General features: G+C 40.7%; 2 protein-coding genes across 7 annotated transcripts in view; both read right to left on the reverse strand.

Moving 5' to 3' along the window:
* Positions 1 to 22,830, reverse strand: part of LOC115662349 (uncharacterized) — a 56,723-nt gene that overhangs the window by 3,625 nt on the left and 30,268 nt on the right. The window contains exons 1-12 of one of the 4 annotated variants that reach the window (XM_056320349.1): positions 16,083 to 16,194; positions 15,838 to 15,927; positions 15,386 to 15,463; positions 15,194 to 15,268; positions 14,660 to 14,712; positions 13,980 to 14,130; positions 13,697 to 13,807; positions 13,161 to 13,287; positions 12,972 to 13,069; positions 11,859 to 11,997; positions 11,372 to 11,424; positions 10,808 to 11,201 (exon numbers count right to left, since the gene is read on the reverse strand). In XM_056320349.1, the coding sequence (XP_056176324.1) occupies positions 11,124 to 11,201; positions 11,372 to 11,424; positions 11,859 to 11,997; positions 12,972 to 13,069; positions 13,161 to 13,287; positions 13,697 to 13,807; positions 13,980 to 14,130; positions 14,660 to 14,712; positions 15,194 to 15,268; positions 15,386 to 15,463; positions 15,838 to 15,927; positions 16,083 to 16,127 (1,098 nt within the window). In that variant the 5' untranslated portion in view covers positions 16,128 to 16,194 and the 3' untranslated portion in view covers positions 10,808 to 11,123. Of the gene's footprint in view, positions 1 to 10,807; positions 11,202 to 11,371; positions 11,425 to 11,858; positions 11,998 to 12,971; positions 13,073 to 13,160; positions 13,288 to 13,696; positions 13,808 to 13,979; positions 14,131 to 14,659; positions 14,713 to 15,193; positions 15,269 to 15,385; positions 15,464 to 15,837; positions 15,928 to 16,082; positions 16,195 to 17,050; positions 17,422 to 22,830 lie in introns of those variants that run through there. The other 3 variants (XM_056320347.1, XM_056320352.1, XM_056320354.1) reach the window with 3 other exon arrangements.
* Positions 28 to 16,207, reverse strand: LOC115676270 (uncharacterized). 3 transcript variants are annotated; one of them, XM_056320360.1, is made up of 6 exons: positions 15,928 to 16,204; positions 1,977 to 2,065; positions 1,524 to 1,601; positions 1,332 to 1,406; positions 838 to 890; positions 28 to 295 (listed from the first exon to the last, which is right to left on the reverse strand). In XM_056320360.1, exons 2-6 carry the CDS (start codon positions 2,010 to 2,012, stop codon positions 43 to 45), a joined length of 495 nt encoding a protein of 164 aa, XP_056176335.1. In that variant the 5' UTR covers positions 2,013 to 2,065; positions 15,928 to 16,204; the 3' UTR covers positions 28 to 42. The 3 variants fall into 3 exon arrangements, with proteins under 3 accessions (XP_056176335.1, XP_056176338.1, XP_056176341.1); XM_056320363.1 differs by lacking the exon at positions 838 to 890 and having other exon boundaries at positions 28 to 303; positions 15,928 to 16,207; XM_056320366.1 differs by lacking the exon at positions 838 to 890 and having other exon boundaries at positions 161 to 295; positions 15,928 to 16,207.

The following is a 22,830-nucleotide window of genomic DNA, read 5'->3' on the forward strand; positions in this document are numbered from 1 at the left end:
TCCTTGTACCGACAAATGAGATGTAGTCTTAGAATATGAGTATTAGAGAGTATTTCCCAAACATTTCATGTGAGAGAAAATTCCTAATCTGCTGTATCTTATACAGTAAGCACCAACAAAAATAGAAGAAAATAAGATGACTATACCTCTTCGGCAACAACTATTGCAGTATCTGTGTCTTGCATCAAAGTAGACAAACCTCGCTCCTTCGAGTGCAGATTTTAAAACCATCTGGGAAATGTCAGCCGGTTCCATGACGGGGAATCCTGGTGTGAAGATGCAAGTACGTGTTCTCCTGAAAGTCTCATCAAAGTTGATAGCCACATGTAAACGCCGGATATTACGTTAGCATCTTTTGTTAAGAAAAAAAATATACAACTGAGAAATTGTACGGAACAAAGTAACACGACAGGACATTTGGCATGGTATCCCAAGAGCAATCCTAATTTCTGTCTCTTTTTCAGAATTTGAGCATAATGATTGCAGCGAGAAATCGAAATCCGTGTCATAGTCCATCAACATTTTCAAATAATCATTTCTATAGTACAACTGATCCTTGAGTTCTTAGAAATGACAGAATTAAATAACTTCCCTCCGAGGAAAAGATGAACCAAAGCTAAGCAAAGGGTACTGAAGATTGAATGAACTGGAATTACGAACGTGAAAGAAGCATTCTTCATATGCTAATTTTGCCACTGAAAAACCTATATCCCTATTCTCGATATCTCAAAGAGAATGCTAACACAAAGAATGCTAGGGAAGAGCAGCTTAAATGCTCAAACATGCTTACGAAACTACATGAAATTCTGGTCAAATTAAGATAGGAGATGTCCTCACGTTGATTCGTCGACCATAACATAGGAAAACGGCGTTTGTCCATCCTTGGCAACCTGGAGAAAAGACAAAGGTTTTGGGGACAAAAAAGCCACTCGAGTGGACAGCATGCAATGCTCTTCTAAGAAACCAGTGATTAGGTGTAAGTGAAGAACAACAAGAATTGCAGATTTCTAATTCTAAAGTTATAGACGCCAAAATTAGTTCCTCAGTGACTTCGTTCTTTTTAGCTGAAGTCTACATAGAAGCAACTGCAGATCGGTACTTGAATAAAAACCTCAAAGCTGCTGAGAAGAAAGTGTTTGTTCTCCTATAGAAAGAAAATGATCTCTAAATGAGTAAAACCAGAATCTTTTGGATAGCATGCCGACGCAGAAACGGATTTGAGCTAGATAATCTGCTTCAGCTTAATGCACATCCTAATAATTTACCAAGCACATGCAGATGATTACTTGAAGATGCTCCCTTAAACGGCAAGGTATCAATATAAATCTTACCACAAGAAAAGAGGTATCTACACCATCAGCCTTTAGCTCCCCCAATATGCACTTACCGGGGACGTCATCAGCAATCTAGTTAATTTCACAAAGCATGCAGAAAATGTTTAGCTAAAAATCTAAATGTGGTCCTCTAAGTCAGACATTTGAGTAGATCAAAATGGAAAATTTATAGATATGCCAGCCAGTAACCTTGGACATAAGCCTTGCTCTCACACCCAGACGAGCCAAACAAGTTAAAGCGTTCGCTGCTCCTCCATTTCCTTGAACCTAAACAGTAGACAGAGGATTTAAAGGTCACTCCAGAAACCTAATTGTCTAAAAGCATCATTTCTGGCATACACGTTTCTTCAATGGCATCAACATAAATGAGAAGTGGTTGGACTGGATCAAAACTGATGAACATAAACAACGAAAAGCGAAGAACGTGAAAATGGATTTACTCCTGCTGATGTCTTATCTCAGGATAAGGACACTAACACTGCCGTAACTTTCATTCAATTCTCATTTTGGTATCATAACTTTTTTCAAGAACAATCTTCCATGGAACAATCTGTCAGTTCACTTTCTTAAAAACAAGTCCATCCCTATGGAAGGCCAAGAAAACAAATTAAAAAAAAATCACAGTCAGGGAAAATGGAGTACTTTCATGCTCCTGCATTGGGTTTTGTCACCAGGCATGGGTAAAGTGGACAAAACAGCCAAGTAATCCAGACAAGTCTCACGAATCCCGCCTGTGCTTCCAAACACACAAACATCAATCGAATTTGAAGCAGTTTTTTTTTTTCTTTTCTTCAAGAATGTGAAGAGAGGTAATATACATTTTGTGCTCTGCTTAGACGCAGGCATGAATGAGCATTCATGCAAATAGAGTGTGTGACACAGACGTACAACGAGGCATTGCTCAGGCGATGGAGGAAGAGATGTGGAGGACATGATGATGTTTGAGTATGAAACGAGAATAGCCAAAAGATGAGAGAGCCAAGAGCTGGAGAGAGACTGTCTTAAGGGGGAAGCAAAATGCTAAGACTTTTTATATGCAAATATTTAAGGAATAAGTATAGTGGAAGTTCTAAAACTATTACGAAAGTACAATCAAGTTTTAAAACTTTTAAAAAGTGCAATTAATTCCAAAAACTTATCAAATTAATACAATCAAGTCCCAATTTTGTTTTGATTTTTTGAAAATTTTAGGCCTCAATTGCACTTTCGTGACGAATTTTATGACTTGATTGCACTTTTTGAAAGTTTTAAGACTCGATTGCACTTTTGCAATAAGTTTTATGACTTGATTGCACTTTTTAAAAGTTTTAGGACTCAATTGCACTTTTGTGGCAAATTTTAGGACTTTTGATGCACTTATCCCAATATTTAATACTAAAGCATTTGATATTTTACAAATTTGAACATTATTCTAGGGTGGGAAGTCATGATCATCATTACTAATTAACAAAAATTAAGTCATTCTAATCATGAATGAATAAAGGTACTGCATTCAAGGTCTAATCAAAGCGACGTAGCTAAGCACACGAAATTTTTAGAGAAAAAAAAAAAGCTAAGCACATGAAATGCTATCGGAATTCATCAAAGAAAGAAAGAGAAAGAATCGAGTGATAGATATATGACATTTTTACGACTAAATCAATGATATTTACGGTTCCCTATTAATTCAAAATAGATAATTCTTTCACCGACTCTCCATTGGTTTGTGCAGCGTTGCATAGCTACATGATACATCGAGTGGAGAGGCTTCTCAATAGCAAGTATCTTGCTAGGGTTACAATGACGGACTTGTTGCCCCCGAACTTTTAGGTTGCTAGTAGCGCATATAGCTATGGCTCAAATAGAATATTAGCAGGTGTGAGACTCTTATGATATCGCCAAAAAGGATTGCTAGCGCTAATCGCATCCTCCGGTGTGTCTATTCCCTCGAAAACAAGAATATGCATTCCTTGAAAGGGGCCAAGGTATATATATATGTCATACACTTATGAATAAATTTATTTTTCATTTTCAAAAATGACGTTGCATTCCTATACTTAAATTGAATTTAAAATGAACTGATATTACCAAGATATGAATTTTATTTATGTTAAATTAAACTCATCAGTCATGGTTGAATATAATTAACCAATAGGGCAAGGGAATGAATAGCTATTTGCAGGATCCACCCTGCAAACCAAAATGGTGAATTGCCATCGCTTTGACACTCTCACTATGTTCTTTTTCCATTAAATAGATGTGACATTTTAACTTCTTTCATCTCACTCTGTTCTTTTTCCATTAAATAGACATGACATTTTAACTTCTTCCATCCATCGAATTGGACGTGACGTTGGGAAAGGGAATATCACACGTTAACTTTCAAGTGCAGTCACACATTAGTCCCATTGCGAGACAAAAAAGTCTCCCTCACATCGCGTGGTAAGGAAAATCCCAATTAAGGATCTTAAACGGAGCATTTTTTTTTTCAAATGAGGACCCGAAGTGGACTTAATGTCAAATAAGGGCCTGAAGTGCTCAATCAGTCTCAAATAAAGACTCGAAGTGCTCAAAAAATCTCAAATAAGGCCTGGGTCGCCGGCCGGCCAAAATGCCTGCCGGCAGGCAAGAATGTTACTATTTCGGCACCGAAACAGTAAATTTGTAATTTTTTTTTATTTTTTCCTTTTCTGTTTTTTTTCTTTTTCTTTTCTTTTTTTTGTCTTCTCTTCCTCCGCCGGCCATAGCCGGGGCCGGCGGAGGTCGCCGGCCTCAGGCGAGGGCTTGCCGCTGGCGAGGCTCGACCTTGCCCAGCAACGGCGAGGTCGAGCCTGGCTAGTTCTGGCGAGGGCTCGACCTCGCCGGCCGCTGGCGAGGCTCGACCTCACCGGCGTCGGGCGAGGCCGGCCTTGCCCGCAAAGGCGAGACCGGCCTCGCCGACGCCGGCGAGGTCGAGCCCTAACTGAATTGGCCGGGCTCGACCTCGCCGTTCTTCGGGCGAGGTCGAGCCTCGCCGGCTGTCGGCGAGGTCGAGCCTCGCCGGATCCGCGAGGGCTCGGCCCCGCCCGGCCGCCGGGCGAGGCTCAACCTCGCCGGCGTCGGGCGAGGCCGGCGTCGAGCGAGGCGAGGCGAGGTCAAGCCTCGCCGGCCGGCCCGGCGGGCCGAGCCCTCGCCAGATCGGGCGAGGCTCGACCTCGCCGGTAACTGGCAAGGGCGGCCCTCGCCTGACGCCGGCGAGGGCGGCCTCGCCTGAGGCTGACGACCTCCGCCGGCCCCGGCTATGGCCGGCGGAGGAAGAGAAGAAAAAAAAAGGAAAAGAAAACAAATAGCAAAGGAAAAAAAAATTAAAAAGTTACTGTTCCGGTGCCGGAATAGTAACATTCTCGCCGGCCGGCAGGCATTTTGGCCGGCCGGCGACCCAGGCCCTTATTTGAGACTTTTTGGGCACTTCGGGTCCTTATTTGACACTAAATCCACTTGGGGTCCTCTTTTGAAAAAAAGGCCTAACTTGGGGTCCTTAATTGGAATTTTTCCTCGCGTGGTACGTACGAGAAATCAAATGGAAGGACCGAAGCACTTGAAAAGCCATTAGGCTTTTTTTGGGGTTTCCCGACGTATTGATTCGAGATCAATTAAGACCCCACCGAATTACGAAAGCAGTAGAAATCAATCAATAATAAAGATTGAAATTTTGTAAACTAGTGTATCAAGACGTTAATTGTGCATAACATGAGATCACTCGGTGTATAAGATATTGTAAATTTTTCTTAAAATGGTTTGTTAACAAGCGCTAATGGGCACTAATTATCAAAATCCTAAATATCTTTTTTGTATAGCGGCTTAGGTGGCGGTCAAAGTGACTTTCGCGTACCTCGATCGATCTACCTCTCGAGGCAATTTTAAAGGTACACTCTTCCATATCAGCTTGGTACATTCGTGATTTTACTCATGAACAGTTCCTAAGAAGACTTGGACTCAAGACCGCCAAAAAAAGAGGAGCAAATTCCCATAACATCTAGAGTCTAGACCAATACATGGTAAAGCCCTAAAGTTTACTCCTAGAGTGTATATGTAAATATCGAGGACCATGTGAAATCTCCACCCACTTGCACAGACTTCATTAACAGTAAAAGAAAGATCGAGAGAGGTCCTTCTTTTCTTTATTCTTCTTTTTTCCCCCTTTTTGGGTTAATGGACCGAGCAAGTCTCGCATGTACTCGGTGCATGTGAACCCACTTTACTTAAGCTATCCATCTTGCCTCCCTCCAAACGTTCAATTCGTTGGCCGGCTCACAGGGGATAAAGACGAACGTCGCCGACCACAAAGTCTTTCTCTTGCCGACCAAGTAAATAAAGTCGATGGCCCGTGGGACTCCCGATCCAACGATATCCGATGGAGCAATAATGTAGGGACGAATGGAATAAGGCACCCAAGATTATTCCAAGAGTGTATATGTAAATATCAAGGACCATGTGAAATCTCCACCCACTTACACAGATTTCATAAATAATAAAAGAAAGATCCAGAGACGTCCCTCTTTTGTTTTTTCTTTTTTTTTCCCCTTTTCGGGGTTGACAGGCAGAGCAAGTCCCGCTTGTACTCGGTGCATGTGAACCTACTTTACTCAAGCTATCCATCTTGCCTCCCTCAAAACATTCAATTCATTGGCCGGCTCGCAGGGGATAAAGACGAACGTCGACGACCAGGAAGTCTTTCTCTTGCCGACCAAGTAAATAAAGTCGATGGCCCGTGGAGCTCCCGATCCTACGATATCCGATGGGGCATTAATGTAGGGACGGATGGAATAAGGCCCCCAAGATTAGGCTTGCAAATTAGTCATGATAAAGCTTTGAATACGCATTCCCAACCACGCATGAAGAGACAAAAACACGAGATGATTCAGCTCCTCCACGTTTCAGAGCAGGCAAAGTCCTGAGGAATTTCATCGATTCTTTCGGAGCTCTGAAACTTCAAAGCTAAGGACAAAGATTGCTTGGGTTGTCTCACGAGTAGTCCCTTTCAAATGGATAGATTGGATTGGATTTGGGTGGATCGAAAATAGGCTTGACCCAAATCGATTTTTTTTTTTAGTACAATTTTAGCGATTGATATTCAGCCCGAACTTGGACTAACTCATATTACTAAAATACATTCAAATTTATGCCAACTAATCAAAACCCATGCCCACCCATTTAATTTAACTCACTTTAAGCTCTTTGTGTGAATTTGTTATTTGGAGAAAATGTTCTATCAAATAAAAAAAAGTATCTTAACAAAAATAAAATTATGTTAGTAAATAAAATAAAGAATGCAAAAAAAAAAACCCAAAACTTGAGAAGCTTATAAAGCACTAGAAAAGTATGCATGTGTTGTGACGACACATATTCTGAATTCATGCTTTAATGATCCAAGTCAATTTAGTCATTCTTCAATAATTTGCGTCAAGTTCCACGGCCTAACTATTCCCTCAAAAAATTTATAGACTAGAGTGGGATCGATGAACCTGTCCATCAACTCCCATCACGCGCCGTGGCCATCTTCGATCTGGGAGGGCTCAAGCCCACACCCACCTTGCTCTTCTAAAGACTTTGATGCGTCACCCAAGACGTGGGCGATACATGATTTGAAAATAGATTCTTTCTAAACCCACTGAAACCAATTAGACTTTGTTCTATTAGACCCATTCCAAGCGTTTTAAATCTTTGGCAACTCATTTATCACCCAACCCACCAAATATGAAGTAAAATATGGGTCCATGACTTATTTTGCCACATTTCTCATTTAATTCCTTTCTCAGAACGATGGCATGCACCGAGATCATGACATAAATTTTAGGTAAGAGAAAGGAATTAATTGAGACATTATGAATGAAACAATGTCTATTTAGAAATTTAATCTAATATTGGTCATCAGCTTCGGTGGAATTTATTGGCTAAAGCTTAAAGTTGAATTTCACTTTGGATTCGCTTTATTTATTGCAGAAATAAAATATTGCAATAAATTAGGAAAATCGTGTACTTAGTCTAATTTGCATATATTAAACCAGATACCAAATATCTTGATCTTTAAAAGAGCAAAAGCCAACACGTGCAATGCTACTGTGGAACTTTTGCCCGTGGAGAGGAGAGAGGAGAGGAAACGGATGGAGTCACAGAGGTTCCAATGGATCCTTCCTAATAGAGAAGCTACTGTAGAACCCATCATTAATTAGGTTTTGTGACATATGGATTGAAAGTATGTTCTTTCTAGACCCACTAGAACCCATCAATTTAGGTTTTGTTTTATTAGACACATTCCGCCTTATATGGGTCCATTACCCATTTTTCCACCTCGACTCACGAGGGACGAAATGTCGAGGCGACTTCTTATTTTAATACGACGTAGCGCATAACTCTCCCACTTGCTCCTGCTTTGTGTATAGTGTATGTTCATGTCATCCGTTTAAACTCTATTTGTCCTAAGTTAATGAATCTTTCTTGTTGATGTCGATTCTTGCGGTGATCCTCATCACTGATTAGCGGATCACCCTCATCATTCACGTTAATATAATCGGACAAGCTAGAACTGCTGGAGCCTGTGGAGCAGACAAATGACTTGATGCAGAAATTGACAGCAACATTCAAGCACTCACCAATGAAATAATGAATAAAAGGCGAAGAAACTCTTCGAACAGCCAATTATGTGACCATGTTTCTCTCGAGTGTCCTCCAGATTCTCCCTCTTGTCCACTGGCTGTCAGTGTTTCGGAGCTATCAGCTCAGAAAGGGCAATAGGTGCGGATCTGTGTGGTACGGAAGACTTGTTCGAGCTCCCAAAGCTCAACAAGTTGTAGCAGCCTGACAAATAGATGGTTGAAAAATCACGAAATGCACTCTTCAGCGCTGAAATAAATCTTATGGAGATGGCTGAAAATAACATAGAAAATCATTAGCATCAATAGCAGCCAAATCTGCAGGTGAATCCTTCAACAAAGATATCATCCAGACTTATGGCCATGCTAAAAGAAGCGCTAATTGACGTTTGATAAGTAGTCACAAAACATGTATCATAGCGAAGAAGACTGACTGAAATAAACGATTGAACTTCTTAAATACGGCCATGTATAAAACTACCAATAGTCTAGAATGTTTCCTGATCTACGCAACTTTGTATATGACATCTCTCTCTCTCTCTCTCTCTCTCTCTCTCTCTCTCTCTCTCTCTCTCTCTCTCTCTCTCTCTCTCTCTGTGAAAGTGTCTGCGCACATCCAAGTGCTTGCGTGTATTTTTGCTGTCATGGCAGTGGAGTAATAAAATGAATGTACCCAGTAGAGTACGAGCTATATCGAACTTCCACAAGTTAGACCACAAGTTGTTCATCCTGAAATACCAGTGAACAGCCCCAATTGGCTAGGTTATTACGAAAGGAGCACGAGTGCTATTTGCTTACTGCCTCTCGACTCTTCACATTGAATATAGACAAGATTATTCTACTATTAATCATATGAAAGCTACATACTTCAATGCTGAACATAACAAACTGGGTATGAGGAGTGGAGAAACATGGCCATTGTTTCTGCACTTTTTGGGCAATAAAGGAATATCTCTCTCTTGACAATCCTGCCCTTGATAAAAGGAGATCCCGGCTTAGGTTTTGTATGGAATGTATGAAGACCAGGCTTCTAGTCAACAAGGGTAAATAATCTCACTGCTCTTGAACCTAGAAACAGCAAGCACTTTAGATTCTTTTGAATGTGTTATAGGAGGGGGGAAGGAGCTTCAGACAAAGATGCCCATAATCCGGACGATGACTAGAAGAAAAGTATAACCCCTATTTACCTTTCCAATTCCATATTTCCATAGATTTAAGCCAAAGTCTAACTTACGCGTGAGGGGGAGTGTTGAAATATATAAATAATAAACCAAGCATTCATCTAACAGCTTAAGTTTTTGGGTTGAACTTCCTAACACACCCTAACACAATACACAATGGGAGGCAATTTTTTCACATGGTTGGTAATTTCAATCTCATTATCCATTTTTTGACTAAGCAACTTTTACACATTCATTGCAAGGGGCCAAGAATGAATTCACTCCAAGTATAATTGTTTGAAATCTTTGGTGATATTAACCATTCTTTTTAGAAATTTTACAAAATAAGTTTTAATCTCATTAGAATTTCGCACTGTTCTATTTACTTTAATTGCACCTTGACGTTAATTAGTATTCCGAATTTATCTTTTCATTCCAAAAATCGAGTCCGGGCCCATAAGCACCGGTGGGTGCCCGACGAGATATCTGGAGTTTGACGTTGATGGGCTTCACGAGGCTGATCTGTCTTCTCTGCCCATGATTTCATCATCAATTCATGGATTGAGGTTGATGCTTTCTAGGCCATTTGAAATAGATGGGTCAACCTGTTGAGTTAAGGTCAGCAACCACTTCAGTCTCTTGATCATGTACGTTTACATGTACAGTTTATTTCCTTCATTTTCGTCTATTGATTTTGCTTAATTTCGTTCCGTGGACGACGAAGCTGGCGCTTCGAGTAATATGATGCAACAATGCGAAGACAGTTGTGACGACTAACAGTTTTAAGGAAACTGATTGTTCGAGCCAGGCACCATGTCGACCTTGGCCGATGGGTGCAATTTCAGTGATTCACGTTATAGTAACGCAATGTCATTTGTTCCACATGATTCGACGACAATCAACTGGATGACTGCATTACATACACATCAAGATCGCCGGACTGAGCTCGTGATCAAATTTCTTGTGGATTTCATGTCCATCGACAATGTTGGATGCTGTTGGAAAAAACTGTTTTCCATGTTCGTCATTGTGCTCTCCAACAGGTAAACTTAGACATAGCCATCTTCCGTAACTGATTAGCAGATATCTAGGGCGCGAATGATAACCGTTTTATTTCCATGTTTTTCTATTTTTTTGTTCTCGGAAATAGGTTTGGAACAGAAATCCGTTTGGTAAACTAATTTCATTTTTTATTTCTGAGACAAATTTTGGCCCAAAAATAGATTTTGAACAGAAATGAGATGTTAAAATTTTTTATTTTTCTATTTCTGGAACAGAAACAGAAATAACAACTCTCTTTTATTGCTCACCCTTGCCACCCACTCGCCGCCGCCGCTTGTCAGCTGCCTGCCCGTCGCTTGCCGCCCGCCCACTGCTACTCGCCGGCCGTCTGCCGGGAGCATAAATTTAAGAATAACGTATCAAACGAATATCTATTCCGGGAACATAAATTTTGTATCATTATCAAACGCTGCTTTTTGCTCAGAAGCTCATTCGGGGAATAGCCAGAAATAGGGCCGGGGAAGAGAAATGTTGTCATTCGCGCCCCTAGGCTTGCTCTCCATGAAAACTCGATTAGTAAACTGCATAGCAACTCCAGTCAAGGTCAGGAATGGATACTTATCCTTGTTCTCTTGTTTCTTTCTTCGCGGTTGTTTACGAGAAGAAGCGAAAAAAAAAGTATTAAGTTAGAGCCAGGACAGAGTCCAAACATGCAGATTTGCATTCGCAGAAAGAGGCGAGAGTCGTCAAAGCAGAAACTTGCTATGCTGTCTCTCAGCCCCCGGCTTTATTCACACTACAAATGTTTATAGAGAGGCAAACGAGCAGCTGGCTACAGCTTAACAAGCAGTGGCAGATTCACACAACACGTTATCACAAACTAGAGTTACGGTGCAACGTAACCTATTATCACCAAACCAATCAACCAAATGCCGATACCATGTCGGCATGCTCCATGATGTCACCTATACACGGAAGGCTTTCTCCATTTGATTCCGCAGACTAGCCGGTTTCTCCTAAAAACGGAGCCGAACACCATCGGTCTGGCGGGGAAGACCGGTTCTAGCTCCCAATTCCTTGCACCCAGCAGCCGCCTATAGTTATATAAATCGAGGGATCAAAACAACTCAGAAGAGGTTAATATGACAAAATTATGTAATGACCCCATCTTTCATCTGATTTAACTAAGTTCTGACACTCTTTCTAGGTAGCAACTGTAATTCTCTCATCACTTTATCAACTCGAAGGGAGAAAGTCTGCTTACCACCGTGGCAGCAAATGGAAGCATATTTTCCGGGGCCATGTTCATACACAACGCTGCAAGAACGAGAGTGAAAGTAAAACACGTCAAGGACTTCATAAGAGAGAACCGATGCATCAGCACAACATTTACAGGTTGATGTGGAGCATCATGCGGTGTCTCACTCTAACATGTTATACTTTGCCTGTCTACGATTTATGGTTAATATCAGGTGATATGGAGATACGACCTTTTGTAAAGTTGATGACGCATAAGTATTTTGCAACAAAATAATACTGTTGACCATGATCTGGCCAATTTGGGATATTTGCATGATGATCTCCGGGTTTATGATTTACATTGTCATTTATCACATGACAGAATATGAGTAATGGGAAACAGTTAGTTAAAATATGGAGTGAGCGACCAAGGTAAGCTATCCCACTATGAAAATGAAGCATGATTAACTGCACAAACAAGTGTAGAGTTTCTAATTTATGGCTAAGCCTACCGTAGAGAACAGCTCCGGTGAAAGCATCGCCGGCGCCAGTTGTGTCGACTAGTTCTGATGGCGGTATCCTTTCGGCAGTACCCACGAGCAATCTACCGGTCAATGTCCCAATTCCGTTTGCTTTCAGTTTCACCACATTCTGACCGGAAAACAAATTGTCGTTAGTTATTATTCCAATGTAAGTGTTGCAAACCAGACAATGTCATGCATTTCCAAGCTAGAACAATAATCTATCAGAGTGTCGCTTGCTTCTAAAATGGAAATTACTATAAACTATCAGAAATTGCCGAGCTGCCTTTGAGCAACAACCGACATGAAGCCACTGAAATTGCCAAAATATTTTTCTCCCCCAATTACACCTAATGACTGAAGTAATCGGGACAAAATGGAAAATGGGGAAATTTTTTTGTTGGTTGTACTGTAGTAGTAAATGGAAACCCGCCTTCCATTTGGTGATCATGGAGAGGGTGGTTTGTGTAGGGCAAACTACCATCTTGAGACTACTCAGATTTTGTTTAAACATCATATGTTATGATCCTAATTGCAAGGTATGCAACTTGGATCCTACATCGATGGTATGGGATTTAGATGTGTGGTTTATATGGCCTAGGGCTTGCCCACCTCAATACTAGCTTTTGGGAAAGTAAGATGAGAGTTCATAATGGATTTTAAATTCATTAGCATAGAAGTACTTGACTGAATCAGGCTGCCTTTCCTAGACTGCTTTGCTTATAAGCATAGAGGATTGACAAGGATCTGCTCATTCTGAACAACTGTAATCCGGACGATGGCTTGAGGAAGAGTATAACCAGTATTTTCAAGAGTAGAGTTAAGAAGATATCTGGCAACAAGTTCGAAAAAGAGATTTAGTTGGACGCAACGGGAGGCAACTTTTTTCACATTCAATTATACTATTGGTTGATAGGTTCAGTCTCATGATCCAATTTTTTGACTAAGCGACTTACTATTATCCGGAAATTATTATCAGTAGATAGTAATTGGGAATAGTTGAAATTCAGCACAGAAAGCTGCTCTAGCATCTCTAACTGGCCTTAAACACAATAATAACACAACGAGCAAGCCTTTTTGACGGAGATTCGAGAAGCACATTACCGATGGAATGCACATCGGTCTGACTACACCATCATCCCTTTCTTGCTCCAAAGAACGCCATAAGCTATCGACATCTTCTTCTCCCATCTGCGGGTTTTCTGCTGTACATAAAGTTAAAAAGTAAGCATCAGTTGAAGGCATTCTGGCGTAAGGGGTAAAACAAAGTAACAGCCGGAGTCCCCAACTTACCATCAGATGACCTCTCCAGCATCAGGCATCCATCTTCGCCCAAGGTAACGATTGCGAATTTCAGTTTTGGTAATCTAAGAAGTATGGATAGGAGGGCACTCGGCTGCGATGGTGCCTCTGTCCATGCCTGTTGTACATAGAAATCATGTTGCATTCAGAGTTTATTGACAAACTGAACATCCAGTAAGCACATACAGCGAAAGCAGACGAAAGCTCCAATAAATAACTCGAACCCTTTATATCTGACTATGTTGACCAAATGGAGATGTTCAACGTGTCAAGGTGCTAGTTAACTTATAGCAAAGCATCAGAAGAAACTCGTGGTATATGGATATATTATGAGTGATACATGCGATTTAGTGAGACAAGTTTCTTAGCAAAAGCATTCAGTAAACTAAACTCGGCAAAGTTTTCTTAATAAACACTAATTTGATAGTCAGATATCAAATGTCTTTCCTAGCAGATGAGTAGCACCTATATCATCTGGCCAAGAATTTAGAATCAACAATACACAGGACTTCCTATAGTTGGTTTACCTGTGGAAATTTAGCTGAACATACGACATAATCCGATAAGTGAAGAAGACCGTCCAATCCCGGCCTTCTCTCTGCTGCATCAAGGAGAATGGGTATATTTTGCCCAGCTGCCTGCATAGACAAGGGAGATGTAATCTTAGAATATGAGCGTTCGAGCATATTTCCCAAATATTTCATGTGAGAGAAAGTTCCTAATCTACTCCATCTCATACAGTTCGCACCAACTAAAATAGAAGCAAATATCCGACCAAAAAAAAAAAAGAAGCAAATAAGATGACTATACCTCGCGGGCAACAACTATTGCAGCATCTGTGTGTCTCGCATCAAAGTAGGCAAACCTCGCCCCTTGGAGTGCAGATTTTAAATCCATCTGGGAAATGTCAGCCGGGTCCATGACCAGGGATCCCGGCGTATGAATGCAAGTACGTGTTCTCCTGAAAGTCTCATCAAAGTTGATAGCCATATGTAAACGCCGGACATTATGTTAGCGTCTTGTGTTAAGGGGAAACAATATACAACTGAGAAATTATACGGTACAAAGTAACACGACAGGACATTTGGCATGGTATCCAAGAGCTATCCTGACTTCTCTCTTTCAGAATTTGAGCATAATGATTGCAGCGATAAATCGAAATCCGGGTCATAGTTCATCAACCTTTTCAAATAATCATTTTTATAGTACACCTGATCTTTAGAAATGACAGTATTAAATGACTTCCCTGGGAGGAAAAGAAAAACCGAAGCTAAGCAAGGGGTACTGAAGACTGAATGAACCAGAGTTAGGAACGTGAAAGAAGCATTCTTCATATGCTAATTTTGCCACTGAAAAACCTATATCCCTATTCTCGATATCTCAAAGAGAATGCTAACACAAAAGATGCTAGGGTAGAGCAGCTTAAATGCTCAAACATGCTTACGAAACTACAGAAATTCTGGTCAAATTAAGAGAGGAGATGTCCTCACGTTGATTCGTCGACCATAACATAGGAAAAAGGCGTTTGTCCATCCTCGGCAACCTGGAGAAAAGAAAAAGGTTTTGGCGAGAAAAAAGCCACTCGAGTGTACAACATGCGATGCTCTTCTAAGAAACCAGTGATTAGGTGTAAGTGAAGAACAACAAGAATTGCAGATTTCTAATTCTAAAGTTATAGACGCCAAAATTAGTTTCACAGTGACTTCGTTCTTTTTAGCTGAAGTCTACATAGAAGCAACTGCAGATCGGTACTTGAATAAAAACCTCAAAGCTGTTGAGAAGAAAGTTTTTTTTTTTTTTTTTTTTTTTTGGGTAAGGAGAAGAAAGTGTTTGTTCTCCTATAGAAAGAAAATGATCTCTAAATAGTAAAACCAGAATCTTTTGGATAGCATGCCGACGCAGAAACGGATTTGAGCTAGATAATCTGCTCCCGCTTAATGCACAACCTAATAATTTACCAAGCATATGCAGATGATTACTTGAAGATGCTCCCTTAAACGGCAAGGTATCAATATAAATCTTACCACAAGAAAAGAGGTATCTACACCATCAGCCTTTAGCTCCTCCAATATGCACTTACCGGGGACGTCATCAGCAATCTAGTTAATTTCACAAAGCATGCAGAAAATGTTTAGCTAAAAATCCAAATGTGGTCCTCTAAGTCAGACATTTGAGTAGATCAAAATGGAAAATTTATAGATATGCCAGCCGGTAACCTTGGACATAAGCCTTGCTCTCACACCCAGACGAGCCAAACAAGTTAAAGCGTTCGCTGCTCCTCCATTTCCTTGAACCTAAACAGTAGACAGTGGATTTAAAGGTTACTCCAGAAATCTAATAGTCTAACAGCATCATTTCTGGCATACACGTTTCTTCAATGGCATCAACATAAATGAGAAGTGGTTGGACTGGATCAAAACTGATGAATATAAACAACGATAAGCGAAGAACATGAAAACGAATTTACTCCTGCTGATGTCTTATCTCAGGATAAGGACGCTAACACTGCTGTAACTTTCATCCAATTCTCATTTTGGTATCATAGCTTTTTTCAAGAACAATCTTCCAAGGAACAATCTGTCAGCTCACTTTCTTAAAATAAGTCCATCCCTATGGAAGGCCAAGAAAACAAATTGAAAAAAAATCACAGTCATGGAAAATGGAGTACTTTCATGCTCCTGCATAGGGTTTTGTCACCAGGCCTGGGTAAAGTGGACAAAACAGCCAAGTAATCCAGACAAGTCTCACCGAATCCCACCTGTGTTTCCAAATACACAAACATCAATCAAATTTTGAGGAAGCTTTTTTTCTTTTCTTCAAGAGTGTGAAGAGAGGTAATGAAATTTTTGTGCTCTGCTTAGACGCGGGCATGGATGAGCATTCATGCAAACAGAGCGTGTGACACAGACGTACAACGAGGCATTGCTCAGGCGATGGAGGAAGAGATGTGGAGGACATGATGATGTTTGAGTATGAAACGAGAATAAGCAAAAGATGAGAGAGCCAAGAGCTGGAGAGAGACTGTCTTGAGTGGGAAGCAAAATGCTTGTCCTTTTATAGGCAAATATTTAATAATAAACCATTTGATATTTTATAAATTGGACCATTATCTCCATTATTTTAGCTTATTTTAGGGTGGGAAGTCATGATGATCATTTCCAATCAACAGGAATGAAGTCATTCTAACCATGGATGAATAAAGGTCCTACATTCAGGGTCTACTCAAAGCAATGAGTAGCTAAGCACGTGAAATGCTATTGAAATTCATTGAAGAAATATTTGGCGGGACGCAATCTGAATATCTTGGTGACTCGTCAGGGGAAGGAAAAGAAGTGAGCAGAAAGCGTGTGGGGCCAGGATGGGAAAAAAAAAAGAGGAAACAAAATAAAGTAAAACCAAAAGGGCTTTTTGACTTTGCCTCGATTTCCAATCCGATCCGATCCAATTCCATCTAAGAATCGAAACTGAGTTAGGGGTATCAATTTTCAATTTTTAGAATTGAAAATCAATACTTGACAGGTCTTAATCCGGTTTAATGTAATCGATGCCTTCACAATTTTTTTATGGATTGATTTGAGAATTCAATATCACATCAGTTATTGTCGCAAATCAAAGTTTCATTATATTCCCGATGAATGTAGAAATTGAAAAAGCAAATTGCACCGTGATGAATAGTGGATATCGCCTAGAAAAAGTTGCTGAATCCAAACATGGGTGTTATCAATTTCCAACGAATTGTCATCCCAATAGTGACTTGATGATGTCTCTCTAGGTCACCTAATCGCAACTTTGACTCTTCGAGTCAACGAGGCGATCATTGCCGCCCCAAGTAAAACACACGAACATACAATTACAAACGGATGAGGATTTCGCATGAATACCTCTGTCATTGCCGGGATTGGGTGCTTCTGAGCCTCCCGATGAATGCTAAATCTTTAAAAGAAAATGCAAATCGCTGGATGAGCTAGGAACAATATTACTAGGAAGGCGAAACCTTGCCGAATCCGCAAAGTGTGGCTTCACAATTTTTTATTTTATGAGAAGATGTTGGACCTCTGAAGGAGGATTTTGAGGAGGTGGCGAGAGGAGGTGGTCTTGCCGCAATTTTTGGCACCGCAAATAAGAGCGGTTGGAGGCGGCAAGGTGACCGAGCTGTAGGAGATGCAAAAAATAGAGCAAGAGAGGAGGCAAGAGTCGAGATGAGACCGCGAGAGGGAGGCGTCAACTCTAGCTCAAGCAGCGAGGCGTGAGAGGCGAGACGCGAGAGGGAAAGTCTAATGAGGCGTGAGGCAGCGAGGCTTGAGTTGAGCTAAGTGAGAGAGAGGAGTCCGAGGAGAATAAGAGATTAGGGTTTAGCTGTTTTGATTGAAATTTTTTTAAAAAAAAATATGTAATCGGTCAAGTTAAGTTACCACCCTGGAACCGGGAACCGAACCGAAAATCACCAATTCCAATTTTATGGAATTGGGAACTGGACCGGTAGCCCCTGGAATCGCCTGGACCACCCATAATTGACTGGTCCGGGCGGTTCCTAGTTCGGGCGGTTCCCGTTGCACACCCCTATTGCACACACAGAAGAAGCCGCAGTCGCCCAAGAGAAGCCGCACAAGTATAGGAACCGTGAAGTTTTTTCTGAACGAACGAAGTGGCCGTGAACACTATGATTTTGTGCTATGATTTTACATCCAATTAAGTTGTTTATTTATAAACACTTTAGGGTTTTTGTGTAAGTTAGGTGTGAGAAACACTCAAGCGTGTAAGTAATTGTAACTCTGATTATTCGATTATAGTAGATTATTTATTGCTGCCTCTCTCCATAGATGCAAGTACCGACACTCGAACGGAACCACATATCATGTTCGCGTTAATATTTCAACAATATATGCCATGCACTTATGAATAAATTCAGTTTTCATTTTAAAAAAATCACATTGCATTCCTATACTTTATTGAATTTAAAGTGAATTGATATTACTAAGACATGAATTTTTACTTATGTTAAATTAGACTCATCAATTATAGTTGAATATTATTAACCAATAGGACAAAGGAATGAATAGAGCAATTCTGGTAATCTATATAAAAACATGGTCCTCGGATAGCAGCTATTTGCAGGATTCACACTGCAAACCAAATGGAGAGTTGCCATCGCTTTGTCACTCTAACTCTCTTCGGTTTGCATTAAATTGGCATGACGTTTTAACTTCTTCCATCCACCAAACGTTAACCTTCACGCGAACTCACACACTAGACACATTACGAGACAAAAGTCCCCCCTCACATCGCGTGGAACATATCCCAGAATGATGTTGGAATTAATGGGGGACTCTCACTTAGGATTATAAAAATCAAGATGAAGGACCAAAGCACATGAAAAGTCATCAGGCTCTTTTGGGGTTTTTCTGACGGTATTGATTCGAGATCAATAAAGAGCCCACCGAATTACGAAAGCAGTTGAAATCAACCCATAACAAAGAGTGAACATCTTGTTTCATTTGAAGGCATTGATTGTAGATGACACGAGATCAATCGGTGCATAAGATACTATAAAATTTTCCTTAAATGGTTTTGTTAACAAGAGCCGATGGGGGCACTCATTAACAAAATCCCGAAGGTCTTCTTTTCTGTGTAGCGGATTAGTTGGCGTTCGGAGCTACTTTTACGCACTTTGATTGATCCATCTCTCGAGGCGATTTTAAGAGCACACTCTTCCGTATCCATTCGGTGCATTAGCAATTTTACTCCTCTTCCGTATCCGTTCGGTGCATTAGCAATTTTACTCCTCAAGAGCTTCTAACGAGGCTTGAACATAGCATCTAGACCGATACACGGCAGAGCCCTAAAGATTATTCCAACAGTGCACATGTAAACATCTAGAACCATGTGAAATTTCCACCCGCTTACAGACTTCAGAAACAGTAAAACAGAGACGTCCTTGTTTTCTTTGTTCTTTTTTTCTTCCTTTTTGATTTAACGCACGGAGCAAGTCTTGCATGTACTCGGTGCATTTGCACCCACTTTACTTTAGCTATGCAACTTGCCTACATCAAAGCGTTCAATTCATTTGGCCGGCTCACGGGGGATAAAGACGAACGTCGACGACCAGGAAGTCTTTCTATTGCCGACCAAGTAAATAAAGTCGATGGCCAGTGGGGCTCCCGATCCGATATCCGATGGGGCAATAATGTAGGGACTGATGAATAAGGTCCCCAAGATTAGACACGCAACCTGGTCACGACAAAGCTTTGAATACCCAACTCCCAACCACGCATGAAGAGACAAAAACACGAGATGATTCAGCACCTCCACGTTTCAGAGCAGGTAAAAAGTCGTGAGGAGCGAAATGTCGAGGCGACTTCTTATTTTAATACGACGTAGCGCATAATTCTCCCACTTGCTCCTGCTTTGTGTATAGTGTATGTTCATGTCATCCCGTTTAAACTCTATTTGTCCTAAGTTAATGAATCTTTCATGCTGATGTCGATGCTTGCGGTGATCCTCGTCACTGATTAGCCGATCAACCTCGTCGTTCACGTTGTATGATCGGACAAGCTAGAACTGCTGGAGCCTGTAGAGCAGACAAATGACTTGATGCAGAAATTGACAGCAACATTCAAGCACTCGCCAATGAAATAATGAATAAAAGGCGAAGAAACTTTTCGAACCGCCAAATTATTTGATCATGTTTCTCTCGCGTGTCCTCCAGATTCTCCCTCTTGTCCACTGGCTGTCAGTGTTTGGGAGCTATCAGCTCAGAAAGGGCGCTAGGCGCGGATCTGTGTGGTACGGAAGACTTGTTCGAGCTCCCAAAGCTCTACAATTTGCAGTAGCCTGACAAATAGATGGTTGAAAAATCACGAAATGGACTCTTCAGCGCTGAAATAAATCTTATGGAGATGGCTAAGAATAACGTAGAAAATCATGAGCATCAATAGCAGCCAACATCCAGACTTATGGCCATGCTAAAAGAAGTGCTAATTGACGTTTGATAAGTAGTCACAAAACAGGTATCATAGTGAAGAAGACTGACTGAAATAAATGAGCGAACTTCTTAAATACGGCCATGTATAAAACTACCAATAGTCTAGAATGTTTCCTGATCTAAGCAACTTTGCATATGACATAGCTCTCTCTCTCTCTCTCTCTCTCTGAAAGTGTGTGCACGTGTGTGCGCAAGCGCATGTGCGTGTTGCTGTCACAGCACTAGAGTAACAAAACGAATGTAGCCAGTAGAGTACGAGCTATATCGAACTTCCACAAGTTAGACCACAAGCGGTCCATCCTGAAACATCAGTGAACAGCCCCAATTGGCTAGGTTATTACAAAAGGAGCAAGAGTGCAATTTGTTTACTGCCTCTCGACTCTTTCATATTGAATTAAGACGAGTATTCTACTATTAATCATACGACAGCTACATACTTCAATGCTGAACATAGCAAACTGGGTATGAGGAGTAGAGAAACATGGCCATTGTTTCAGCACTTTTTGGGCAATAATGAATATCTCTCTCGACAATCCTGCCCTTGATAAAAGGAGATCCCGGCTTAGGTTTTTGTATGAAATGTATGAAGACCAGGCTTTTTAGTCAACAAGGGTAAATAATCTCACTGCTCTTGAACCTAGAAACTGCAAGCGCTTTAGCTTCTTTTTGAATGTGTTATAGGAGGGGGGAAGGAGCTGCAGACAAAGATGCCCATAATCTCAGGAGGGTCACGGCGGGGGCGGAGGGCATGAGAGTGAAGATTCTCACGTTTAGTCGTCAACAATTGTTGAACAACTGTAATCCGGACGATGGCTAGAGGAAAAGTATAACCAGCATTTTCAAGAGCAGAGTTAACAAGATATCTGGCAACAAGTTCAAAATAGAGATTCAGTTCGGTGCATCGGGAGGCAACTTTTTCGCGTTCAATTATACAATCGGTCGATAAGTTCAATCTCCATTTTTTTCACTAAGCAACTTCTTCACATTCATCGAAAGGGGGCAAGAATAAATTCATTCCAAGTATACCCGTTTGGAATTTTTGGTGGTATTAACCATTCTTTTTAGAAATTTTACAAAATAAGTTTTAATCTCGTTACGATTTCGCACTGTTCTATTTACTTTAATTGCACCTTGACGTTAATTAGTATTCTGAATTTATATTTTCATTTCATCTAGGCAGTTATCAACTAGTTAAGGAAATTACCAACTAGACGACTCCGTTACATACATATCTCAAGATCGCTAAACCAAACTCATGATCAATTTCATGTGGATTTCATGTCCATCAACACTGTTGGACACTGTTGGAAAAAAAATGCTTTCCATGGTTGTCATTGTGCTCTCCAACAGGTACACTTAGACATAGCCATCTTCCGTAACTAATTAGCAGATGTCTAGGCTTGATCTCCATCAAAGCTCGATTAGTAAACTGCACAGCAACTCCAGTCAATGTCAAGAATGTATACTTATCCTTGTTCTCGTGTTTCTTTCTTTGCGGTTTTTTAAGAGAAGAAGCGAAGAAAAACAATTAAGTTAGAGCCAGGACAGAGTCCAAACATGCAGATTTGCATTCACTGAAAGAGACACAGTCGTCAAAGCACGTACTTGCTTTGCTGTCTCTCTGCCCCTGCTTTATTTACACTACAAATGTTTATAGAGGCGAATGAGCAGCTGCTACAGCTTAACAAGCAGTGACAGATTCGCACAACACATCATCACGAACTAGAGTTACGGTGCAACGTAACCTAATATCACCAAACCAATCAACCGGCGTGCTCCATGATGTCACCTATACATGGAAGGCTTTCTCCATTTGATTCTGCAGAATAGCCGGTTTCTCCTAGAAACGGAGCCAAACATGGATTGGTCTGGTAGGGAAGACCGTGTTAGTATTTGCGGAAGCGTGATTTGTTTTGTAAGTGAGTGAGTGATTTAGTGAGTACAAGTGTTGGTACGTGGACTTGAAGCAACAGTAGAACAAAACTTTTGATGGTGGAAGACAAGTAGAAAACAAAGAAGACAAAAAGTATTGTATTATGAAGGCTTTGTACAAGGGACTTAGTTTTTTTCTTCTGATAGGTGTGTATTCTTCAAGTGGAGAGGGGTTGGCTATTTATAGCCCTCTTCCACCGCCACTAAGGAAAAATCTATAGCATGTTACATAGATATTTTTCTAGAATTTTCTACACATGTCTCATTAACCTTCTAGAAATATCAAAGATTTTTTCTAGAAACTTTTCTAGAAATATCTTAGATATTTCTCACAACTTTCTAGATTATTCATTTAAATATCTATTCTCCAAAAATCTTGAGCATACTAGAAACTTCTAGAAATTGGATCACTATTTCAACACTCCTCCTTGATCCAATTTCGAGAAACTCCAAGCATGCTTCTTAACATCTCGAACTTGACCAGCGGTAGTGCTTTAGTGAATATGTCCGCGACTTGATCTTCGGTCTTGCAATATTTGAGCTCGATCTCTCCATTATATTGCACTTCACGGATGAAGTGATATTTGATGTCTATGTGTTTGGTTCTTCCATGGAAGACAGGATTTTTTGATATGGCGATCGCAGACTTGTTGTCGCAAAATATTGGAGTTGATTCCGTTTGTGCTTCTCCAATGTCTTCTAGAATTCTTCAAGCCATATTGCTTGACTAGTAGTCGTAGCAGTGCC

The sequence above is a fragment of the Syzygium oleosum genome, unplaced genomic scaffold (assembly GCF_021117445.2).
Source record: "Syzygium oleosum isolate NSW1041296 unplaced genomic scaffold, Sole_v2.1 Sole_v2.01, whole genome shotgun sequence".
NCBI classification, from domain to species: domain Eukaryota; kingdom Viridiplantae; phylum Streptophyta; class Magnoliopsida; order Myrtales; family Myrtaceae; genus Syzygium; species Syzygium oleosum.

Coding starts and splice junctions, on each gene's coding strand:
- LOC115676270 (XM_056320360.1), bottom strand. CDS start 2,012: ATGCCTGGTGACAAAACCCAATGCAGGAGCATGAAA. Junction 1,602..1,976: donor CCCAATGCAGGAGCATGAAA/GTACTCCATTTT, acceptor TCTACTGTTTAG/GTTCAAGGAAATGGAGGAGC. Junction 296..837: donor GTTATGGTCGACGAATCAAC/GTGAGGACATCT, acceptor TGAGACTTTCAG/GAGAACACGTACTTGCATCT.